This window comes from Patiria miniata, unplaced genomic scaffold, assembly GCF_015706575.1.
Source record: "Patiria miniata isolate m_02_andy unplaced genomic scaffold, ASM1570657v1 HiC_scaffold_8, whole genome shotgun sequence".
Taxonomy (NCBI): Eukaryota; Metazoa; Echinodermata; class Asteroidea; order Valvatida; family Asterinidae; genus Patiria; species Patiria miniata.
Genome location: NW_024037075.1, coordinates 4,293,241 through 4,318,509, shown reverse-complemented (window position 1 = coordinate 4,318,509; position 25,269 = coordinate 4,293,241). Strand labels below are relative to the sequence as shown.

General features: G+C 38.4%; 4 protein-coding genes across 12 annotated transcripts in view; 3 read left to right on the top strand and 1 right to left on the bottom strand.

Annotated features, from left to right (window-relative positions):
* The first annotated feature begins 43 nt into the window (after positions 1 to 43).
* LOC119719808 (splicing factor 3B subunit 1-like) lies at positions 44 to 16,035 on the top strand. Of its 2 annotated transcripts, XM_038189301.1 has the most exons (22): positions 44 to 68; positions 1,413 to 1,612; positions 2,040 to 2,132; positions 2,505 to 2,622; positions 4,839 to 4,912; positions 5,268 to 5,435; positions 5,901 to 6,156; positions 6,397 to 6,612; positions 6,909 to 7,027; positions 7,809 to 8,006; positions 8,356 to 8,637; positions 8,803 to 9,160; positions 9,389 to 9,534; positions 9,898 to 10,044; positions 10,177 to 10,302; positions 10,502 to 10,723; positions 11,406 to 11,588; positions 11,810 to 11,988; positions 12,765 to 12,950; positions 13,105 to 13,377; positions 13,753 to 13,969; positions 14,365 to 16,035. In XM_038189301.1, exons 1-22 carry the CDS (start codon positions 44 to 46, stop codon positions 14,521 to 14,523), a joined length of 3,945 nt encoding a protein of 1,314 aa, XP_038045229.1. In that variant the 3' UTR covers positions 14,524 to 16,035. The 2 variants fall into 2 exon arrangements, with proteins under 2 accessions (XP_038045229.1, XP_038045230.1); XM_038189302.1 differs by lacking the exons at positions 44 to 68; positions 1,413 to 1,612; positions 2,040 to 2,132; positions 2,505 to 2,622 and adding an exon at positions 2,631 to 3,419 and having other exon boundaries at positions 14,365 to 14,523.
* A 1,253-nt stretch (positions 16,036 to 17,288) lies between these two features.
* On the top strand, positions 17,289 to 22,208 carry LOC119719126 (coenzyme Q-binding protein COQ10 homolog A, mitochondrial-like). Its single transcript, XM_038188450.1, has 5 exons — positions 17,289 to 17,503; positions 18,807 to 18,989; positions 19,561 to 19,753; positions 20,758 to 20,859; positions 21,169 to 22,208. Exons 1-5 carry the CDS (start codon positions 17,451 to 17,453, stop codon positions 21,331 to 21,333), a joined length of 696 nt encoding a protein of 231 aa, XP_038044378.1. The 5' UTR covers positions 17,289 to 17,450; the 3' UTR covers positions 21,334 to 22,208.
* On the bottom strand, positions 22,071 to 24,537 carry LOC119719125 (protein YAE1 homolog). 3 transcript variants are annotated; one of them, XM_038188447.1, is made up of 4 exons: positions 24,453 to 24,537; positions 23,934 to 24,078; positions 23,627 to 23,748; positions 22,071 to 23,466 (listed from the first exon to the last, which is right to left on the bottom strand). In XM_038188447.1, exons 2-4 carry the CDS (start codon positions 24,042 to 24,044, stop codon positions 22,992 to 22,994), a joined length of 708 nt encoding a protein of 235 aa, XP_038044375.1. In that variant the 5' UTR covers positions 24,045 to 24,078; positions 24,453 to 24,537; the 3' UTR covers positions 22,071 to 22,991. The 3 variants fall into 3 exon arrangements, with proteins under 3 accessions (XP_038044375.1, XP_038044376.1, XP_038044377.1); XM_038188448.1 differs by lacking the exon at positions 24,453 to 24,537 and adding an exon at positions 24,325 to 24,419; XM_038188449.1 differs by lacking the exon at positions 24,453 to 24,537 and adding an exon at positions 24,298 to 24,418.
* LOC119719124 (titin-like) overlaps positions 24,446 to 25,269 on the top strand; it is a 29,994-nt gene continuing 29,170 nt past the window's right edge. For all 6 annotated transcript variants that reach the window (XR_005269879.1, XM_038188446.1, XM_038188445.1 and 3 more), the window contains exon 1: positions 24,446 to 24,763. The gene's annotated coding sequence lies outside the window, so the exon portion shown is untranslated. The remainder of the gene's footprint in view (positions 24,764 to 25,269) is intronic.

Genomic DNA, 25,269 nt, shown 5'->3' with positions numbered 1-25,269 from the left:
GCTAGCTATCGCCGTATGCCAGCGCCATAAAGCAGGTTGCAAGATGGCGGCCATTCATTCGAGAGAAGGCGAGTGTCCATTCCACTGATTGTATTCATGTTTTTACTCGTAACCTCAAATGTTATGCATCTGTTATTATTGATCATAATCACTTCCTGAATATTACATGTACTATTATGGATTTTATTTGGCGATTGGGTAGTTGCGGGTCGGGGCCCAAAAAATAATTAAGAAGAGTCTATCATTCATTGTCTACCATTCTCACTAGTACAAGTCTAGCCCCATAAATGTGGCCTATTTACTGGACTGCCTCCGTAAACATAGGCCACACATCCACATGTACAAAAACGTGTCGACTTTGCCAAATTTTGATTTTCACATTTAGGCTTACTTTGTAGGATGTTTTTGCTTTAGAAGCATTCCCACCCTCTATATAGGCTAATCAGAAAGTGCTGCCTTTTTCAGATGTCTAATTTTTGTGAAATTTCATGTTGAAATTTTGATACGCAAACGTGTGCAAATGTATCTGGAAATTTCACGAAAAGTGGACATCTGAAAAAGGCAGCACTTTCTGATTAGCCTATATAGAGGGTGAGAATGCTTCTTAAGCAAAAAAAACCTACAAAGTAAGCCTAAATGTGAAAATCAAAATTTGGCAAAGTCGACATGTTTTTGTACATGTGGATGTGTGGCCTATGTTTACGGAGGCAGTCCAGTAAATAGGCCACATTTATGGGGCTATCACTAGTCATGCTAGTCATGCATGTCATGCTAGTCAGTAGGATTCAGACTCTTTTTTTTAGGCCCCCTATTTTTTAGTAAAAAAGAAAAAAAATAGATAGAGGATATTTTGCCGGAGGTAATGACGGCAAACTAACGATTACTAAAGGTTTGCCGGCGGCAATCCATATCAACAGAGGGCGCTATACTCTTTAAAATAGGGCTGAATTATAAGATGTATTTAATTCCCACCAAACGTTGTGTAGCTGTTTGGGTGCTAGTTGTGATTTCATCCGTAAACTATTTGCCTTTTTCAGACGTAAGAAACCACATTTTGTGCATTGGTGATTGGTCACAGCTGTTCGCGAGCGCGGTGCTGTATAGACAAACAACGTGTATATCGTACATTGACTGAAAACGACAGGAAAAACGTATTTGTACCCTGTCATGTCTGACAACCGGTTTTTTTTTTTTTGCCAACCAGAATGTTTCGGATAGAGGGCGCCGGCGGGGTTTTACTTTTCATGGGAAAGTTTGTGGGGAGAGAAAAACACAACACAAAAGTAATGATTGGGATCTCCCTGATGCATTTTCATCCAGAAGAAACAAATGGACATTGAAATTAAAAAAAGACTGCAAAGGTCTCAGAAGTTATTTTGGAATGATAACATAATTTACGTGTGTACCCACAGATATTGAGCGGCAGATTCAAGAGATACAAAACCGCACTGCAACTCTTCGTCAAAACGATGAAGCACCTGCAACCAACGGGAAGGATGAAGCTGCAGGATTTGCTGAGACGGGGCACTTTGACCGAGAAATCTATGATAAAAGTGTCCGGAGCCGGTTTGAGGGCTATGACTATTCCATTGCAGCTAATGAAGCAGATGAGGTACTCATAACATTTATAGTAATCAGTGTATGATTTAATTGAGACATCTTGCCTTAACATTATTCAGTGTCCTTTCCATTCATGTTAGATTTTAGATGTTAATCATCAATTACAAAACCTCCTGTAAAGCTGTAGTAGTAACAACAGAATCGGAACATCTCAAAACCAAATAACTTTCATCAGTGGAGAAGTACAAGTCGAGCCACATTTAGGGAGACGTGGAGGTTTTCATGAATTCTTTAATTTTTATTTTCATGATTGTACCTAATACCGAAGCAGAGGCCTAAAGATACATTGTAGGCCATGATGATATTGTGTATGCATTGTAATCTGATATTGAATTCATTTAATGAGCGGCAGTTGTTTCACAATGTTTCACATGTTTCTGTTGATGTATTGATCAGTTTCGTCTTGATTTTTCTTTTAGGATGAAGATGATTACAGCAATCATTCCTTGATGAATAAGAGCAGCATCACGGCTCCAGCATCCTTGTTCAGTGAAGCACAGGAGGCAGCTAAGGTAGACTCAGTCATTAATTCTTGTTCGACTTGTCTTATTTTACCACACAAACTTGTTCTTTTTTTTGTAAAGAATCAATCACTCAATTCAGTTTGTGATAATTACTTAGCTAATGATTGTAAAATTACATGTATACTGCATTCATTTTGTCTATTGATATTGCAACATGTTTATTGATATTACAACACATTTGCCGGTTTCGTTCAAAAATTTAAAAGATTTGTTTGATTTGTGTAACTTCTGACGGCTTTCATTGTCCTGATTTTCCTTCTTTTACGCTCAGTCATGACCATGGCAAATTTATATATTCCTTACAGGCAGTTCATGCGCCTATTTGTAATCACAATGATTATTTTTTTTCCGTTATGAAAGGACTATGACCCATTTGCTGGTAACAATGCAGCTAGGATTGCTGAACGTGAAGATGAATATCGTGCTCGTAGACGAATGATGATCATCTCACCTGCTAGACACGATCCCTTCGCTGACGGTAAGGCACTGCTGTTTACTTGTCACTCTTCCTTTCAACTTCAACTCTCTGATACTTGCGTTGATGAAGTATTAGTAATCAGTTTGGAGTTGGCTTGCTTACATTTAGCAAAGGAGTGCATACACTTTGTATCTGTCCCAGCTTATTCAAACCTGGTACCACAGTCATTTGTTGAATAATGAAACTACCCATGGTAGCCACATCAACACAGATTTAGGATAGAAGGTTGAAATGAAACCACTTGTTTGATATAACACCTGTTGGTTCGGACACTACTAAATAAAGCTATAAATCAGGGCGGTTTCAATTTACTAGTGGCACCAGGTTTGATTGAAGTTGGATATGTGAAAAAAGCTTGTGGGCATCTTGAAAAGAAAAAGGAGATACGTTTACATTTATTGGCTGTTTTTGCACGTGTATGTCAGAGATTGGGAGAAAGTCAGAAACCATTTGTGTAATTGTGATGATCAGTAAGATTTTTACATAACAAGAGCATTTTGAGAATCTAAATCACCTTAAGTAGGTTAAGTATATGCCAATAGGATATGTAGCAACTAGAAATGCTGCTGTAAATAAGTGATTGCCTTATAAGTAATACGAGTTGTGTGACAAGTGTCAGATGTTTGTGTTGTCAAAACAATAAAAAAAAATCTCCGTACGTAAGTTGTCTGCTACCGGCCCTGCTTAATAATATGAATACTTGAAAAGATTGACTTTTAGGAAGTCATCGCTTGACGTGAATACCATGGTTATCATCAAGCAAACTACCAGTGGAGGCTGAACCGTACGTATGATGGGTATGAGCACAGGCAGTATATCTAGAACTCTCTACTTAATATGTCCACCCCATTTCCTGGCTTTGTTTTATTCATTATTATTGCTGTTGTATTTGTTGCTTTTTGTGTGGAATATTTCAACTTAGGTCACTTTGTCAACTTCCAGTTTGATTAGATACAATTGGTCAGCATTTGCAAAGTTGCTACTTTGTGAAATGTGTGGAGGCATTTTCCCTACGTAATAATTAACTCCATCAATCTGAATCTGTACATACAGATTGAAATATTTGTGTCAGAAAATTAATTTCTAAAACAATGGAATGAATTCATTGCGTTGTTAGTTAGTAAAAGTGAACCAAGTTGGAATGTTCTGCATGACTTTTATTATATTTGACTGTACCAATGTTAAACTTGTGAATTTCAACCTTTTAATGTAAAATTTGAAACCTAAAATGTTATCATGTATGGAGGATTTAAAACCTGATCTTAAGGTTGTCTTTTGACAAATTATGTAAACTTTGAGAGCGCTTAAACGAATTTAAACTTACATGGAGACTGTTTAACCTTTAAAGCAGTGATGTAGAGAAATTGACCACTGTTCATAATGTTTCTGTTTAGTTTTTACAGGTTTTGAGAGATTCACGGCACTTCAGTATTGGATGATGTCATGTTGGCTCCGTTGAATTCCGAATAATAGAGCCATGGAAAAAAAAAATTAAAATATCAGACTAAAAACAAACTACCATTCTGAAATGCTGATGTTTGTTTCAAGTGAATTTTTTTGTGAGCAATCATTCAGACAATACATTTATGTAGTGTAGTATCGTAGCAGCACAAGTTTCAAATTACATCAGTGTCTGTTCATACTACATTTCGGGACTGTGTGGACTAATAATAATTAGAAATCACTCGTACTGCAAAATGAGGGAGTCAAGTTAAGGTTTAAACAAGCAATCCAAACTCTGAGGCTATGCAGTAACACTTGTCTGTACTTTGCATTGCCTTAATTTATTTGATCCTGATAAATTGACCTACATTATCTAGTTACCATGAAAAATACTTACGTGCCATTCAAGAAATTCAAGTATTGTCTTAAATCTTGTAGTTAATTTTGGGATACGTCAAAAAAGAAAAAAGAAAAAAAAAAAGGAGGACCCATGGTACATTTTTGTTTAGTATTCTTCATCAATAAGATTTCTGCTAGGATTTAGGTTAGTTGTAATTGTCCTTGATGATATTAATTGAACAAATGGAACTCTTATTTTCATTCTCCAAATACAAAGTATGTGTATTAAAAAGATTACAATCACCTATCCTCAGCTTGTAACAAAATCATCAGCATTAAGGATGGTCCTACACTCTCCATGTATGACATCTCACTATACTCATGTTTTCTCTATTTCTTTCTTTCTTTGTGACTATTCTCATCTCACGATACAGGTGGCAAAACTCCTGACCCTGGAGAGAGGACTTACGTTGACATTCGAAGAGAACAATCCATGACAAAAGAACAGGTACATAAATTGATTGAGCTTGCTTATTAACCATTGCATGTACATATATTCTATTGATGTTTGTGACTCTAATTTTCTCCAGGGGAACTTTTGCTTTAACCCTAACAATCCCCATCCAGTTAAACACCAGGGTTTTTGGAATCTGTTAGCGTGTGTACAGCACTAGTAAACTGACCATGTTTTATATGAGGTTAGGCATACCACCAATAAACAGAGTCCAACAGTTTGGGTGTGGAGTTACAATATGGTGTTGGAATTTGCAGGAGTGAGGAAGATTCCTAGTAAATCACTCAAGGGGGTTATGGTTAATGTTAAAGTAACTGTATCGAAATAATCTCCTGTTTTTGTTTGCTAGGCTGGGCTTCGTCTTCAGATGCAGGACAAAGCTAAGAAGGGTGAGCTTGAGGTGCAGACGACTAAAACAGCATCCAAACCAGTCAAACGGCGTCGTTGGGATCAAGTAGGTGAAGAAACACCTGGCGCCACGCCCAAAAAGAAGACAAGTACCTGGGAACAGGCAGAGGTAATACACCAGTATTTAATAACTTGAGTGATTCTAAACCTCTGTTTTATGGAATGTTGATATTGAGAAATCATTTTCTTTGTTTCAAACATATCACTATGAAAACTGTATTCACATAACTTTGAGAATTTGTGAGAAATAAAGACAAAAAAAAAACATTTTACAAGATGCTCTGTTTGTAAGCATATACAGGCAACTCTTGTTAATACAAACTCTGTTCATAAACAATATTCTGGTCACAGTGAACTTAAGGCCTTGGTCCTGACTGCATTATGTGCACCGAATCTCCTCCTGATACAAAATTCTGATATAGCAAACACTTTGAATAAGTCCAGCTGAATTTGTATTAGCGAGAGTCGACTAATCAAAGACTCATGCAGCTCTCCTGCATCTATACTGCAAATCTTTTCTAAAGAGGTTTTAATGTGTTATTGTTAAAGTTCTTACATATGACTTCCCATACAGCAACAAGCCTCAACTCCATCCATCAGTCGCTGGGATGAAACACCAGGCAGAGCAAAAGGTAGTGAGACACCAGGAGCTACACCCAGCGCAAGCACACGGGTATGGGAGAACACACCTGCCCACCTGACACCTGGTCATGTGACACCAAGTCATGCTACCCCTGGACATGCTACACCGGGTCACGCTACACCAGGACATAGTGCAACACCAAGCGCTCGTAGGAATAGATGGGACGAGACACCTAGAACTGAGAGAGGTAAGATAAGGCTGCAACCTACAATTATCATTCTAAATAGTTGTGGTTTCCTGTGAAGGGACGATTGATATGTCAACAAGTATCTTGGAAGCTTATGATTTATGAAAACTCACAGTGACTGGTATTGAGGTAGACATGTCTGTGAAATTCTGAACTGGATGTAGTATTTATTAGTTTCTGGACAGCATATGTTTTCCCATTCAATAATGGCACTTTCATTGCTTTCCATTATTTGTTCAGAAACTCCTGGGCATGGAAGTGGATGGGCGGAGACTCCTCGCACTGATCGTGGGGGTGATGCTCCATCAGAGACTCCTACTCCAGGCAGTAAGCGTCGATCTCGTTGGGATGAGACTCCAGCTGGAAGTCAGACGCCCAGTGCCACGCCCATCGTGGGTAATACTGCCACACCCGTGGGTCAGAAGGCCATGGTGATGCAGACACCATCACAGTCAGGTAGGTTACAGAACCCTAAGCCATATTTACTGCCACGCCTTTCATTAAAACCTAGTACTGCTCCCAAGGGTACATTATTTACCTTATGCACCGCGTCTAATTTAACTCTGCTGTATAAACTTGTAGGGACGCTAATATTACAAGTTTGAGGACAGACAAGGTGAAATACCAATAATTCTTGAGTGAACTTCTCCGCTGGATCAATTTAATGGTCAAACATGAACTTGTGAATTACATCACATGTGCAGTTCTTGGATTTCTGATGATTATTTGTATGCTCTGTTACCTCTTTAAAGCACTGAGAATGATGACACCAGAACAACTTCAAGCTTGGAGATGGGAGAAGGAAATTGATGAGAGAAATCGAGCCTTGAGTGATGATGAGCTGGATGCTATGTTCCCTGAAGGATACAAGGTAATCCTAGAACCTTGGATAATAAGATCAAGATTTTTGGAAGCACTATGTGACAAATCTCTTTTCTGGGTTTGCGAGATTCTGAAAAGAACCTCGAGGAGGGTAACTTAACGTTTCGGAGACTATACTCTGCCCATCGTCAGGAAACTGAGGGATTGCAACGCTTCTAGTCGCATTACATAACACCCCTTCTCCGTTGGAATCTCTTCAGTCTCCTGACAATTGGCAGAGTATACTGCCCGAAACATTTCATTTTGCCCCAGTCCTTTTTAGAACCTCTCAAACTTACAAAAGAGATTTGTCACCTAGTGCTACCACAAATCTTTATCTTGTTGCTTTCTTCACCATACAAACCTTCACAATTCATTCTCTGAAAAAAATTCAGCACAAGTTACGTCGAAAGATCTCACACAAATCCGCTGTAAAAACTTCTAGACTTGATGATTTGAGTTATCATTATAGTCAATTTATTATATTCCATTAACAATGTGAATGTGATTCAGCGAGATATTACAGTTGGTATTCATTGATTCCATACTCGTATTCCAGCGGTTCCTGAAATATTTGTAAACATTTCATCAGATTTCTTCAGTGGAACACATGTAGTTTATTGTTTAGAATTGATTAAAAAACCTTATTCTCCAATGAGTGGACATTTTCTTGGCCAGAGGAACTTCGTCATTTCACTTTTGAATCTTTCAGGTCAGTGATATAAAATCTATCACAGCTAACTGCTAACAACTATCATAACATTGCCCATTGTTTGCCCTTTCAACTCTAGGTACTACAACCTCCAGCTGGCTATGTTCCGATCCGTACTCCAGCCCGTAAACTGACATCTACCCCTACCCCTATGGGTGGACTCAGCGGATTCCATATGCAGACAGATGATAAGACTGTAGATCCTGGCTTAGCTCAACCGCCTGGTAATCTGCCGTTCCTTAAACCTGATGATGCCCAGTACTTCGGCAAACTGTTGGTAGGTTTAGAAATTAGGCTTAAAAACAATTTCTGAGCAATAAAGATCAGTACTACCAGACTGTGCAAAGCTCTTCCATTTTTTTTCTCGTGAGCTTTAAGTGAATTTGGTAATGAAATTTTGAAAGTTTGTTTTGAATCAGCCACACAGTTTTGCTCATTTACTTTCTTGGTGAACAACTGGTAATTTATTAGGGCCCTAAGTGTTTCTAATGTTTGGTGAAAGACAGATGTTGGCTAAACTTTGGTGGACTGTTGGTCTCCTTGTTGTATTTGTCAAGAACTATTCTCTTTTCACTTTGCATACAGTAAGGTGTAGATTTAATACTTAATTAATGTTTCCCTTCCAGAATGACATAGATGAAAGTACATTGAGTGCAGAGGAACAGAAAGAACGTCGCATTATGAAGTTGCTGCTGAAGATCAAGAATGGGACACCACCGATGCGTAAAGCAGCCTTGCGTCAAATCACTGACAAGGCTAGGGAATTCAACGCTGGACCACTCTTCAATCAAATCCTTCCGTTGTTGATGTCACCAACTCTAGAGGATCAAGAGCGCCATCTATTGGTTAAGGTCATCGATCGCATTCTGTACAAGCTGGACGATCTGGTGCGACCATACGTACACAAGGTAAGATCATAATATATACATTAACATGGTCCCACAACAATTAAAACTTGAGGTATAGTGTCCGATATGCGAAGTATAAATTGAACAAAAAGTACATGTACATCTCTGCTTGGTTGTAAATTATACTTCGGCTGGTCAATTCTAGAACCTGTTTATTTCTTGTAGATCCTTGTTGTGATTGAACCTCTCCTGATTGACGAAGATTACTACGCTCGTGTAGAAGGCAGAGAGATCATCTCTAATCTGGCCAAAGCAGCTGGTCTAGCTACCATGATCTCCACCATGCGTCCTGATATTGACAACTTGGATGAGTATGTGCGTAATACTACAGCGCGTGCATTTGCAGTGGTGGCATCAGCTCTGGGTATCCCATCATTGCTGCCGTTCTTGAAGGCCGTGTGTAAGAGTAAGAAGTCTTGGCAGGCTAGACATACTGGCATCAAGATTGTACAGCAGATTGCTATCCTGATGGGATGTGCTATTCTACCACATCTCAGGAATCTGGTCGAGATTATTGAACATGGTAAGGAATTCTCATCATGCATACAAATGTAATTCCAATCTATGTTTTATAACACGTTTTATCTATACTATCATCTGTCATTCGTTATATCGGAATGATCTGTATAGCAGTGATCATTAAAGTGGCCTTTACTGTACTAAATTATGAATTTAAATAAAGTTGAGACCATCACAGGCTTGTTGAATTTGGGGACTGAGTTTAATTTGAAGTGTTGATTTGTGGATACAGGACTTGTGGATGAGCAGCAGAAGGTTCGTACCATCACAGCCTTAGCCTTAGCCGCTCTTGCTGAAGCAGCTACTCCTTATGGCATTGAGTCATTTGACAGTGTCTTGAAACCTCTCTGGAAGGGTATCAGGCAGCACAGAGGAAAGGTGAGTTCAGTGATTGGATAATGGTAAATAACCTTAACCCAGCTACAAGTAGATGGAGCACAGTGCAACAGGTGTAAAAGTCTGTGAGATCTTGTTGCATTAGGCCATCATCACCAATTCCGAGACAATGAGAGCTAGTCCCATTGACCAATGCCACTGTTGTATCCCGTGGCAGTTGGTGACCACAGACTCTGAGGAAGTTCAGCTTCAGACCTTTGACCTGTTGGATCTTGTTGCAGTGGCAGACTTCTCACTTTGACAAGTGTTCAATGTTGTTGCGTTTTTAGACAAAATACCATGGAAAGACAGATAATCAATGACTGAGTGCAGTAAGTTTCCTTGATCTATTTATGTATTTTTCAGGGTCTTGCTGCCTTCTTGAAAGCAATCGGATACCTGATTCCTTTGATGGATCCTGAGTATGCCAACTACTACACTAGGGAAGTCATGTTGATTCTTATCCGTGAATTCCAGTCTCCTGATGAAGAGATGAAGAAGATTGTGCTCAAGGTAAACCATTGATTTGTTTGGTTGGCTAACAAGAATCAGGATAACTTGCGCTATTTACAACAATGAGGTATTGAAAGTTCTACTCAATCTCTCTGTTAACTGGATGCGTTCTTGAATGTTGTGACTGCACAGGTAGTGAAGCAGTGTTGTGCTACTGATGGTGTGGAAGCTCAGTACATCCGAGATGAAGTCCTGCCATCATTCTTCAAACACTTCTGGCAACATCGAATGGCTCTTGATAGGCGCAATTACAGACAGGTAAGTTGGAGATCGCATACCTTAACAATTCCCTCTCTAAGGGGAGGTTAAGGGACATAGGAAGTGCTGGGTTGATGGAAAGATGTCAATGGATCACCAAGGTAAAACAGGTTCTGAAGAATTTATTGTTTGCATAAAGAGAAATATTCAAGTTTACTTTGACAATGAATTCTATTGGGATTTTTTGTACATTGATTAGTTGGTGGACACCACCGTTGAGTTGGCTAACAAGGTTGGCGCTGCTGAAATTATCGGTCGCATCGTTGATGATCTTAAGGATGAGGCAGAACAGTATCGAAAGATGGTCATGGAGACGATTGAGAAGATTATGGGCAACTTAGGAGCAGCAGACATCGACTCTAGGCTAGAAGAGCAACTTATTGATGGCATCCTGTACGCCTTCCAAGAACAGACTACAGAGGTGAGTTAGTTGGAGTTTAGCTTGAGCTAGGAACACTACCTCTAATGCCGGAGGAGCAAACACTAATTAATTCTTGGCCCAGAAGAACACTTTAAAGATGTAATTTTTAGTGCGACTTGGAATGTTAAAGGAACTGATTAAGTTTGATTTTCAGATTTGCACATGATTTTAAATAACGCATGAAGAAAAAGAAAAGAAATAAAAGAAAAAACAGCCACGTCATTTTTCAGCCAAAAGAAAAATGTGTTTAGCATTGTTTGATTGCCGCTCATGAGCCAATAAGAACATTTGTTATGCGCTACATGTTGTCGGTGTGCTAGACTCACACAGGGTGTGCTCCATCGTAGGTAAGCGTAGGTTTCACTGCGTAGACGCACTGCAGTCACATTGTACGGCAAATAAGAGCTTATAAAGCCAACTGCACTGGTGTGTAAGTCTCGGATCATTTAAGCATGTGCTTCTCCATCACAATCACCATGCTGACATGATACACGAATGTATGTATTGTACATGTACTTTCATTGTCGACATACTTGTTGTACATAACACATATGGTATTGCTAGGTGAATATGTATGGTGTATTTTGATCGTTGGACATTTTTCCGGCCCTGGAGCCAAAACCCACTATCATCCCTGGTTATTATTCAGATCTGACATACATTGATTTCTTTACTTTGACAGGACTCTGTGATGTTAAATGGTTTTGGTACCGTCGTCAATGCTCTGGGGAAGCGAGTCAAACCCTACTTGCCACAGATCTGTGGTACCATCCTGTGGCGTCTCAACAACAAAGCTGCCAAGGTGCGCCAACAGGCTGCTGATCTCATCTCCAGAATTGCTGTCGTCATGAGGACATGTCAAGAGGTAAAATGACAAATCAATCAATCATTGGATGGTCGGTCTGTGATATTCAGTGACACTATTACGTTGCTCTTTGTCTTTTGGGGTATCTGTCAATCATTACTGTGCAGTGTCGTAGGTCAGATAGCTAAGAAGACTGATATTAAACATTGTGGGCTTACTAAATTGAAGTTATAGTGTCAATTGTGCCTGTTACTAACACCTGTTATGTTTTTGTCTTGTAGGAGAAGTTGATGGGTCATCTTGGTGTTGTCTTATATGAGTACCTTGGTGAGGAATATCCCGAGGTACTTGGAAGCATCTTAGGAGCTCTCAAGTCCATTGTTAATGTCATTGGGATGCATAAGATGACTCCGCCTATCAAGGACTTACTGCCAAGATTGACGCCTATCCTCAAAAACAGGTAGGAACAGAGGCAACCATGTTTTTATTTGATTCTGTAAATCATTGAAGACCAACTTGATAAATGTTTGCACTCAGTAAAGGTAGAGTAGATCATTTGCAGCTTTCCAAAAAATAACTGATGAAATTATTGTTGAAAAGCTTACTTGGTATAGAGATAGTAATGGCACTCAACTTCCTGTGAAATTATTCTTTTTGGCATGCTGTTATTTAAAAGAAAACAATAAAAAAAAACAGGTCATTTCCAAAGATGTGTCAAGTGACGCATTTTTGGACATTGCTGATAGTAGTTGGTTTGTAATTCAAAGAATCTGTGAATGGGTGCGCGCAAGCATTTACATGACGTTCACGTGAGCACGGTTGCTATTATTTGTCGGTTTAGTGCGTGACATCGTGTAGCTGCAATTGGCTGAATGACAACGTGTCCCGGATGCTGATTTCCGGCACAATTCAAAACATGACTTGGCAACTTTTGAATTAAAACCGAGATGCTAGAATATTGTTTTCTCGGTATATACAGCATTCTCAGAGCTAAAAGTTCATCAGATTATTTGTTGAGCACCCTTCTTTAGATTTTGAGCACTTTGTTGCTCAAACGAAAAAAAATGCACAAATGACAAATGATCTACTAAACCTGTAAGCTGACTTAGTGAGCTTGCTTTGAGAGAAATGGATGTCTCAGTGGCATATGGTTAAAAAAAAAAAAAAAAAAAAAATCAAGCACAAATTTACATGTTACACTCTAAATTATTGATTTTCTTCCTTTTTTGCCTACAGACATGAGAAGGTACAGGAGAACTGCATTGATCTTGTGGGTCGTATAGCTGATCGTGGAGCAGAGTACGTCTCAGCCAGAGAATGGATGAGAATTTGCTTTGAGCTTCTAGAACTCCTCAAGGCTCACAAGAAAGCTATCAGAAGAGCTACTGTCAACACGTTTGGATACATTGCCAAGGCTATTGGGTAAGTACTGTATTACTAACCATAGCCTATACCCTAGACTACAATTGCTATTGGATTAGCCATAGCCGAGCTTAAGTTAAGTCAGTAAGTATGGCCTCTTATTTGTTTTCATATTCTTCAAGCATCACAAAGTCTTTTTTTTCTACAATTTCAGTCCCCATGATGTACTGGCAACCCTTCTGAACAATCTCAAGGTACAAGAGCGTCAGAATCGTGTCTGTACCACAGTAGCCATCGCTATTGTTGCCGAGACTTGCTCACCGTTTACTGTTCTCCCAGCCCTGATGAATGAGTATCGAGTACCTGAGCTGAACGTGCAGAATGGTGTACTCAAATCACTGTCGTTCTTGTTTGAGTATATCGGTGAGATGGGAAAGGATTACATCTATGCTGTGACACCATTACTGGAAGATGCATTGATGGATAGGTAGGTTTGTTTGTTAGTCAGGCTGTCTGTCTGTTATATGCTCTCATGGTTTTGTCTGTTTTGTCTGTCAATTTTATTTAAGTCTGTATACATAACTTTTGCTCAACGGACAAATTTGTTTTATTACAAAAATGTGTTGTAAAGGAACCAGTGATTCTGGCAAACAATCTCTAAGACCAGAATTTCAGCTTGCCTATATTTGTTATGTAATCAAACAGAAACGTCTTAAGGAGTTCGCAATTTGAAATCATTTTGTTGACCAATTCTTGTGCAAATATTCCCTTATGGTTGTTGCTCTTATGTTTGTTGCCACTGTTAGTCTGTAATTTTCTTCATGTGTTTGATATTTTTCATATTTGTTTTGAATTCTTGCAGAGACCTGGTTCATCGTCAGACTGCTTGTGCAGCCATCAAACACATGTCATTGGGTGTGTTCGGATTCGGATGCGAAGATGCTCTTGTTCATCTCCTTAACTTTGTCTGGCCTAACATCTTTGAGACGTCGCCTCATGTCATCCAAGCAGTCATGGATGCAATTGAAGGGATGAGAGTTGGTCTGGGTGCTAACAAGATGCTACAATATGCACTACAGGTACTACATAGTACTCACTTGATTAATGCCTGTGGTTAAGTACTAACAATTGAGAGTTGGTCTAGGTTCTAACAAGATGCTACAGTATGCACTACAGGTACTACATAGTACATGTACTCACATTATTATTGCCTGTGGATAAGCACTAACAATTGAGAGTTGGTCAACGTGCCATTAAGATGCAACAGTATGCAATGCAACTTCTTCATACTCAAATCGACGTTTTCCCGAATTAGCTGACAAGTAGTTGAAATTTGACAGAATGTTAACAAAAGTCATTCATTGGTCTCTGTATGTACCACACTGATACGATAAATCCTTCTATGACTTTTGCATATTATGTGTCTTATTGCAAGTCAAGTACTGTAACAATTTCCTGTGTCTTTCTCTTCCAGGGTCTGTTCCACCCAGCAAGGAAGGTCCGTGATGTGTATTGGAAGATCTACAATACATTGTACATCGGTGCACAGGATTCACTGGTAGCCGGCTATCCACGGGTTCCCAATGATGAGAAGAATCAATACGTTAGATATGAACTGGAGTATTTCTTGTAAGTTGTCTGTGATGCTCAGCCACACTCCAGATTTACTCTTCTTCATGTCTGAATTAAGTGTTACTCCAGTACCATTCCCTGTCTAGCATTTGTCTAGTTTGACAACAATCAAAGCCAGCAGTGTTGTAGCTGAGGTACTTACAATGGATCACAAGTCAATTATAAGTCCAAGTAAATTACAAGTCCAGTCACAGGTTACATGGGATTAACAATAACTAAGGAATGCTTCCTTGTTCATTTAAATAGCTTATGAGTTGACATGGGACAGGATGCCTTGTGATAGACATGTGAATGGATATTTTAGGATCCAATTACATCACTTCTATTTTTGATTCACCGATTGATCTGGACAGAGTTTGATTTGTACATACAGTGAAAATCAGTGAGTGATTAAAAAAACTGAGAACCTTGTTTTGCTTGGTAAGAATTGAGTATTAAATGTTTCACATTTTGACAAAGTTACTTGCTTTTATTTAGTAGATTATGAATTGAAATAATATCAGAAACTTGTAAAATGTCAGAAAGCAAGATGGCTTTGAAAAGATGAGGACTTTTTATTGGTCAGGATACTCAAAGATAGAACACTTCAAAATCTTGTTTCAAATGTTTTGTGTTATCATAAGGTTCTTCCCTAACAGTCCTGAATCCTCCAATTTCAATACGATTTTGCACACCCCCTAGGGAGTTAAGGTTAAAACAAAAAGTCATAGCGCCCAAGAGGCCAATGTTGCATGGTTAAGTTAATAAAACAAAACATTTTATTTGTATAAAAGAGCACATGTCGTGACCTGACAATGTGTCCATTCTTTCCATGTAAACTTAACACTGACGATGGGAACATATTACCCCTTGAATATTCGGTTGTCTTGTTTAGTTTATTGGCCATAAAAGTCACAAAACAGATTTCCGAGTAATTCTATGGTCATACCTTTTAAAATGATACATTTGTATATAGCAAGCTGTGAATGAGTTAATCAATTTGTTTTGAATCTTGAGGAAATGGTAACCTTTTGTTACAAACATTTCTTCGTTCTACTCTTTGAAAATCATCCCCTTAACTCAGATATCTGGTTGAGCAGTGATTCAACACGTTAATTTGGTTCATTGCCAAGCTAAGATTCTGTCTCCTAACCTTTTTGAATCAATAACACAATTGAGATTTCTATCCTTGCAGGTTTTGTTGAAGATAAGATTTTGCCTTAAAGTGGGGCTAAAGTCATTTTTGGTAGGTATGATTATAAAGTGTGAATAACTCTGAAAATGGTGAGGTTAAATTTCAAATACTTGTACAAATGTTGTTTTTTAGTGAAAAAAAAGGTACGAGTGGCAAGGGCGGATCCAAAACATCACCTTTTGGGGGGGGGGGGGTGGCAAAAAAGTGGGTTCCCCAAAAATTACAGCACGGTGTTCAGGGTCTACTTAAGGGCCCAGATCAATTTTCGGATTCCAGATGCTCTGTGGTGTGATCTGAGGCAATTTCTGACCACTTTCCCAATTTTTTTTCACTTAAAAAGAAAAAAAGGGGGGGGTGTCTTTTTTTGGGGGGGGGGGGGCATTGCCCCATTGCCCCCCCCCCCCCCCCCCCCCCGATCCGCCCTTGATCAGTGTTTACAATTTTACATCATGTTTCCTTATTGTGGTATAGGTATTGTTCATAACACTATATTAAATCTGTTCTTGATGTGTTGTACTTTATGACAAAAAGTCTAGGTTTTGTAATAGCAGTACATGTACTTCTGATGAAACAAATGATTTTTTTCTCAAGATATCATTTCTCTTTTTGTTCACGGGTTTCTTTCAGGCATATGTGTCGGTTTTTAAAAAAAATAATATCAAACATGTAGAACCAGAGGCCAGACTTTTATTTCATGGAAGCAGATATTGCATTGCACTAAATAAAGATACAAAAATCTGTGAGCGTGCAGACCTGTATGAAGTGCTTCTTGACTCTGTCTCCATCCTTGTGAGGTGTTTGTGTTATTTTATCTAAACTAAGTTTACTTAATTCAATCTTCTCCAATATAGGTGAAGTGTCATGTGTTATAGTGCCCCAAGCAGCAGCGAAGCCGGGAGGGGGGGGGGGGGGGGGGGGGGGGGCGGTGTTGTAAACACCCCCATAAAAAGTTGTTGCCCCCCCAGTCACTACCTTTTTGAACATTGATTGCCTTTTTCAAAATCGCGCGAACATCTTTAATTGTGCAGCCATGAAAAAACACAACCTATTTTCTGATAGTGTCCTCTTTGAAAGGTGCCCCCCTTGTGATTTCACAAAGCCTGTCTACCTTTCAGCACGTACAGATGCTACAAAAATTGAACACCCCCCCCCCCCCCCCGAAACATCCAGCCCCCCAGTGTTGAGAACACTGCCCCAAAGTACATGTAGATTGAATGATATGTGGACTGGGGGAGGGGTGTGCAGAATTCAGGATAGAGGTGCATGTGGGCTTTGGGGGGGGGGGGGAAATGGGATTTTGGTAGTTTTATTCTGCACGTAGTTGCATATAAAACAAACTATTCGATAGTTGGTGAATAAGTTACCAAATCTACAAATTTGGAAGTGCATTTTTTGATGAGGTTTGTTTTATTTCATTTTTAATTTTTTTTCTTAGAAATCACATTTGATATTTTTTCGTTTTGCCTTCCATATGAAATCTTGTCGACCTGTAGACTGGTGCATAATTATTATAGAATCCTTGAACCACCGTGTTAAGTAAATGCAAGGCCAAACCTGGAACCCTGACCCAACGGCGAACAAAACGTCACACAGCTACGATAGTTACGTCATGTACGTGCCGGTTTCTGTGGAAAGGTCATGTCAAACTCAACATGCATTAGTTGCCCTACATTCGGCGCTTTGTGAAATCATAAATAATATTGTTATTGATAAAATGATAACTTGTGGTACAGCTACTTTAGAATGCAGACGTGATGTGTTCGGCTACATGTTTAAATCTCAGGCCCTTAAACAGATCGCTACGGAAGTGAGTATTTCTCAGTTTTGACTTGTCATGCTTGTCAATGACAATGTCAGTATGCCTACGTCATTGTACGTAGTGTAGCTTTATCAACATGATCAAGTTCATGTACCGATGTCTGTCTGTCCTGTCCATGGAGGTAGAATAATTCACCTCCAATGGTCTGTCCATGGAGGAGTTCCTTCCTCCATGGTCTGTCCATCATGTCTGCATTGTTCTTGCGCGTTGCATTTAGACTGTACACTTTCAAAATTCACTCCATTAATAATCATTATGTTCTACATTACAAACGTAAGACATGCACATGAATTCAAAATGGTTGCACGCAGGAAGGATTCAAAGTATCTTCGCACGTATTAATATAGCTTTGAGTATTAACATTTAATTTAAAGTCCTCCCATGAAAGCCAAAGCAAAGGCTAAAGGAAGTGAAGTGGTCTAACAATTAAAATATTAAAATAAATATCAAATTATTATTATTATTAGTTCATCTGTTCATGCCATGTAAAAATATATAGTCGTGTTCCCTAACGTGGCGCACTTCGAAGCTTACCCAAATGTCCTCGTGTAGTGTTGCCAAACCTCAGTGTTGACAAACCTCAAATTCATGCAGTGAATTACTGGTACTTTTACCTTATTAATGCTTGCTGTTCAACCTCTATGAAAAATTTCGGTTTCATGAAATTTAAGCCGAAATTAAAAAACGGTGGCGTCCGGAAATTGGGCAAATTTTGGCGGAGTGTTCCCTAACGTGGCGCACTTAAATAAATCTCCGAAAATTCCAAATTAACATTTAAGAATTTCTGTAAACTTGATAAATTCTGATAAATCATTATTATCTCTACCTACATACCCAGCCAGATGTTTGTCACAAAATTATTTTCTTATTTTTCGGGGCATTTTCAAAGGGTTCACTTTGCACTTAAAAATAAAATCGGAAAATCACGCCAAAATAATTTTTTCTTTTAACTTTGCAGCGGGTAAATAAACTCGCGATTTATGAACGGGAGTGTTTATAACTTGATGAAATTTCACTTTCTGTGAAATTTCAGTTAAAACTTTTGCTCTAGCTAGGCGCTACAGGCGAAAAATCAAAGTGCGCCACGTTAGGGGCCGCGCCACGTTAGGGTACATCAGCAATATATCACAATCAAGATGGGCAAAACAAAAGAAATAATAATCACTAGGCCTCGTATGGTCGAGGACCTGCCATCCCACATCCAGATGTGAAAATTAAAATTAAAATTAAAAGATTGAATTGACATATGTACATGTAATTGTGTTTTTCCCTTTCTTTCATTTTCTTACAGCTTTTGTCGTAGCAGGCATGTATATGCAGGTATCAACATACTCTATAAACATCAACGAATTTTTATCCAGGAGAGATGTTTATGCAGGCCCCATTTACTACCCAAAATACAAGCAGTACCATCGAGATCTTTCTTGTCATTTCTTGATAAAAGTAAAGAATATTCAGAAAGAAGAATTGTTGGGTGAGTAGAAAAAAATGTAATATAATAATAACTAAAATTAGTAAGAGAATAACCTAGGTGACTGGGCCGGGCAATGTTATTTTGCTGATGATGTACCAGGAAAGTGGTTTTTTTCGGGCGGGTGGGGGTGGGGGGAGGGGGGGGGGATACAAGAAACACAGGAAGGATTTTTCTGCCTCAAGTGAGAATTCTCAAATTACTGAAACATAAAATACTCTGAAATCTTTATTATCATAGTTTATCATTGTTTCAGAATGGGTTGGTAGACCTGTTTCTCATTTCTGTTTCTGTAAACCTTTGGAACCTTTAAAATCAATATTTTGGTGGGGACTTTGTTGACATTTTCCTGTTTCATTGTTGAAGACTAATACTAATTTTTTTTGGGGGGGTGTCTTGTCTTCCCCTCTCCCCCTTAAAAAATGCATGTTGTTCTGAATCATAAACAATTTTAAGTCTGAAAACTGCTCGTCTAAAATTTGTTTGATCCATTGGACAGGTAGAAAATGAACATAGATACTTTCCATTTTCATGTTTTCAAGATTGCGTTATATTTTGTTGTGTTCTCTTTTAGGTATTCCATGGAGGAGATGTATGAAGTAGTCAGTAATGTAGAAAACTACAAAGATTTTGTACCATGGTGCACTCATTCAGTTATAAGGTCTGGAAAAGCTGGCCACTTCAAAGCAGACTTAGAGGTTGGATTTCCACCGCTTGTTGAGAGATACACCTCAACAGTAACTGTAGTTAAACCTCATCTAGTTAAAGTAAGTGAAGCCATGAAATAATATACAAATATAACATGATCTGAGGGTGGATAGTCAATATTAGCTCCCTGAGATATTGGAAGTTGACAAACTAGTGCCCGAGGCAAAGCCAAGGGACTAGTTCGTCAACTTCCAATACCTCGGGGAGCATATATCGACTATCCAACTGAAATAAACCACGTTATATTGTTTTTACTATACCTCATACATATTCAGTTGCCAAATTTTCTCGTTGCAGTATGCACCTCGCTGGCATAAAATCTTCGTAAAAATTTGTCCAACTCACCAGAAGAATATTGCTCAACCTCAGAAAAGTTCAGTTCTTTTGCAATACAGTAACTCCTAAAAGTTGATACCACATTGTGGACTACTTTTGTTGGCAGAGGAGGCATATTTATTGTCCACAATATTCTCCATTTCGGCATCATTGAGCTCGGGAAAACGCTACTTAACAATACGTGTGCTGCCCTAGGGCGATGCAACAGTCTACTACGCATGCGTAACACATACGTATTTACCCTCTCTGTGGATACTCGCGCGCTTGCTTGGTAAACGGCAAAAATAGCATCCGGCAAGTGATGGTAAATGGACCAGTGAGAATTCGGCTCTTGATCATGAATATGTATGAGGTATAGTAACAAGTAATAAAGGCTGTGGCCAACTCATAGAATGTGTTCAATCATAATCCCAACGTCCAATATTCACTGCATTTTTTATAAACGATACAGTGTATGTTATTTTGTAGTAGCTTTTTATTTTAAAATACTAAGGAGTGTGGTAGAAAACTGTGAACTGGGATTCCTATTCAGGTGCATGCACTTGTGTCATCTAATCAGTGGGATTAATTCTACAGTTGTAATATGTACAAACACAACACTTCTCATTTTGAGTGACCAAAAAATCTGTGTGATAATTCCAAACTCTGTTGTGTGATTTTGTTATTCATGGTACGTAAGTTATGTATCAGCCATTATTGCAACCTTAATCTTGTTACTTCACCTCAGTCTGTCTGTACCGATGGGAAACTGTTTAATCATCTGTCAACAACTTGGAGGTTTGGACCGGGAATCCCATACAAGCCACATACATGCACCATAGATTTCTCTGTAAGTATTTCACCAAGTGTGATTGCATGATCTTAGTTATTTCAATAAACATTCCTTCAATTGTTTACATTAACATTGTGTCATTGTCTATTATTTGCACCGGACAAGAAAAATATGGCATCAATTGTCATTGTTTCAATTTTGTGGGGATCCCACAATAGTTTGATTTTGTTTCATTGTGGTAAATGTAGGGGAATGAGGAGCAACTGTTAAGAAGCTGTCTTGAACTCTGATAATTTTTCACAATTTGTTAAACATCTGATACAGATTATTTCTATTGGATTGATATTTGGCTTGATTTTTTTCCAGGTATCCTTTGAGTTCCGTTCTGTTCTCCACTCCAACCTTTCAACGCTTTTCTTTGACGAAGTCGTAAAGAAAATGGTGAAGGCATTTGAGAAACGGGCGGAGAAGGTATATGGACGACAGACGGTCATAGCAAGATCTGATCATATACGATACACATCGTCATGACAACAGTAAAGATTAGCAACTTCTAGAAAATGTTGGAATTCTTATACTGATGCAAGTTTTTGTGCTTTTTGCTTTTGTTTATAATCATAAACTTCCACTGATACAAGGCCTGAGTGAAGATGGTAAAGGACCGTAAATCACAGATCTTTGGTTTATTGGGCATGTGGTTTGATGAATTTTAATATACATTTTACCCTCATCTCGATAAACGCATTTATGATATCATTCTCATTCTGGTGGGCCAAGCAAATGCGCTTCACATGGTACAAGTGGAAAACTAAAATCTGCACATTATTTTGTTTTGTGTGCATTTTACAGGCAGATTTGTAATCAAGTCAGCATTGGCAAACTAGGGTTAAACTTCTGGAGAGCACCTGGGGGTGCATACATTTTTTTTTGGGGGGGGGGTGGGAGTGGTGGAGTGGGGGCACTGAAGGAAAGTGGGCCCCTGAGTTATGCCACTGCTAGTCAGTCACTTCTGGTCACACTTGTAAATTCAATTGTGAATTGACTGGTGATTGACTTGCATTGACTTAATTATTACTCTGTTTATTAGAGGTACATTTTAATATATAGATTTCAAAAGTATTTATGTGATCGCAGGCTGATGACAGGAATCACTATTTGTATACAATGCTTGGACTGCTTCCAACAGATGAATACCTTCTTTGTTGAAATGTGATTAGAACTTGTTCAGCACAACACTGAGGGCAAAGTAAGGACACTTGCTGAATATCTGAAATTTGATATTTTAATATTTACAGTGTAATTCTAAAATATGTGTAATGAGTTACATGCTAATTACAAGTTACTTGTGAATTTAAGGTGACATATTAAACCCTTTAACGACCATGAGATAGATGGGATGCATTTTATTTCTAGCCGTTTTCCATGATTTTATTTATATTAGTATTTATGTTTATTGTTAACCAAATGTCAGGGCTGTATACGTGCACATGTACATACACATACATTGTGCAATGTTGAAGCCCAAAATCTTCCACAATTGACCAGCGTACTCAAAAAGTTTGCTACCTCCATCAACAATCAAAACTTGCCCAACACTGGATTTTGTCAAACTTGGCATAACTCATAATATGTGTTGACTGTTGCCAGATTGTCTTTGTCAATGGAGAACTAAAATTTCTTTGGCCACCAGTGTTGGTATAATGTATTAGAACAAAATAGCACCTAAAGATAAATTCTGATTGATATACTGTACAAAATGTAGAGTTAATTTCAATGCATTATTTAAAGGGGCATTTTTGTTCCTTGTAGTTTTTAAAAGTATAAATAACTCAATTTTAGAGTACATCACAAGATTTCTTAACTGGAGAAGGCGACAGAAATTGTACTGGAATTGCGTATTAAGAGTATTTTAATATTATAAACATACTAAGAGCTTCTCTTGCATATAAATCACAATTTGGTTTTTATCATCGTAAATTATTTTAACCACAAATCTGACACTTCGAAATATTCTGTAAACATGTACGACTATAGTATTGAATATATTAACTAATCTTAGTATTTTGCTGCAGTGTTCTACGAGGAATAAATCTGGGAGTCAGAAAAAAATCTAGAATATCTGCATGTTTCTGAATAATTTGTGAATTTGGTTCCCCTATTCTTGAAAACAGGGAATTTGATTTCAGAGTTTACTTGAGTAAACACCTTTTTGAGGGAAGTAGGTGCAGCATTTTTTCAAGACCTAATTCTTTCAGTAAATCCTTACAATTACCAGCAACTTCTTTCATTTTATCAGAGTGCTGACCACCGTATTCAAATGTTCCTTCATGCAAACTTTTTGGCTTTGAAGTCCCACCATGTGATGCTTCTCCATCTGAATCAGCTGAGAGACAAACACACCCAGCAGGATTACAATGTGATGCTTGATCACTTACAATGCTGCCCTCTGGATTTTGTGAGAGACGGTTTTCTGAAACAACATCAGTTTTATCTTCTTCATCAACATCAGTTGAGTTTGTATTCTCACTTATTGAGTCATTTCCTCCAGAAATAATTCTGAGTTCTTCTAGCAGTGATGCTATTCTTGATTCATCACTGGCACTCAGGCTCAATGTTGGTGGGGTTTTGGAAGTTCTAGATCGCTCTGCAAATGTCTTCAATGCCCTACAAAACAAAATTCAGAGCAATAATTAAACATAAGTATGGATTTGCATTGGTACTTCTTTGAGGGAAACATACACAAACTTCACAAAGCATTCTTTTCTTGAGACATTAAGCATGGAGATATGACATTTCTTGAAATCACAGTTGACACTGAACATACCAAAGAATTCCCTTATAGAATGATGCAGAGGTTTCCAGTTGGACATGATGGGCAAATCCTCTATTGAATGCGTCTTGTAAGACTGCCTCTTGTCCTGCACTGTAACCATCTCTGTAGCCCTCCTTGAATCATATAAAAGGAGAATGGTAATTAGGGAGAAGGTACTGCTAGCGAGAAAAGAAATTATTAAACAACCACATCTGCAACACTCCTTCCTCCCTTCATGTTAACTGTTGACAAAACGTAGGGTAATTACTTAAAGTGTTAACAATCTCCAGGATAACTTAACGTAGTTATGATCTCATACCTTCATGTGGGAAGCCTTCAGTTTACTCCACTCGACATCAACAACAAAATTATCCTCCTCCTCTTCTTCAGTGTTGTCATGGAAACAGTCAACTTCCTGGGTGGATGCCATGATGAAATGTCTGTCATCTCAGGTCTTCAGGCGACTATAAAATCAGAGAGAACATTTTCTATGGTAAATGTATCCAGAATAAAAAGTACATTAACTTACATGATTGAGTGGCCTAGCCAATGACAATCATGACAATGTGAGCTGAACAAGAGATTGAGGCTTGAGCGATGTGATCAATATAGCGCCCTCTAGCGACTATATAATTACTGCACATTCAATGATTCATCATGTTCAACACAAACTCCAAACTGACATGGTTGTGTACTAATGCGGATGGAACCTTTTGCAAACTTAGGGACTGACGCTGCTCCAGGTCTGAGAACATTGTCATAGAAAACTAGTTTAAAAACAACTTTGAAACAAACAAACATCGTGGGAGTAAATAAATAGCGGAGCTGTCACACGTACTTTACAGTCGGGTGCTTTTGGTTTCTCATGGTTCAATTTTATATGAAGAAGTCTGGGCATAGTTATTCCCACGGGCGCGGTGCAGGTGGCCATTTGGTTGGTAATCGTCAACTTGTGCCACCCTTTGCGTATTGTTAACGCATTCATTAAAAGTTTTAAAGGGAACCAGTACATTACACCTGTACACACAAATTGTGTACATTGTTGATAAACGGGGGAGTGTTCGTTACAAAGTTGATAAACCTGCTGGAAATAGTGTGGATGTCGTCCTTATTTTAGAGCCAAGAAATGTCCAGCCTTGTACATGTTGGGTAAGTCATGCCAGGTGCTGTTCTATTTTCGGAATTGTTGATTATTTTCATGATTTTGTTTTCCGTCTTCACTTCGTCTTCAACAACCACATCATCATTGTGATTCTGTGAATGTGATACTGATTGTCCACGTTCATGTCATGCATGTTGTCACTTGTCATTCGACATTGACAAACCGTTGTGGGCGCCCTATTTTTGCAAAGTCTGTCTGTGCAAGACTAGTGCAAGTGCCATAATATCATAATTATTAATTTTATTATTAGGCAAAAAATGGTTGTGTTGCCCTCACCCGACCGACAAAAAAACTCTGGAAAACTCTGTTGTGGGCAATTCCACACCAAAGTGGACATGACACCAAAAAATTCAAATACATTTTACTTAAACAAATTTGGCATCAAATGAAAGCTAAAAGTCTATATTTTCAAGATTTGAAGTCGGAATTTTATTTTTTATACATTTCGGTACCAAAAACTAGGATTATGTAATAATCCTGTTTTAATCCTAAA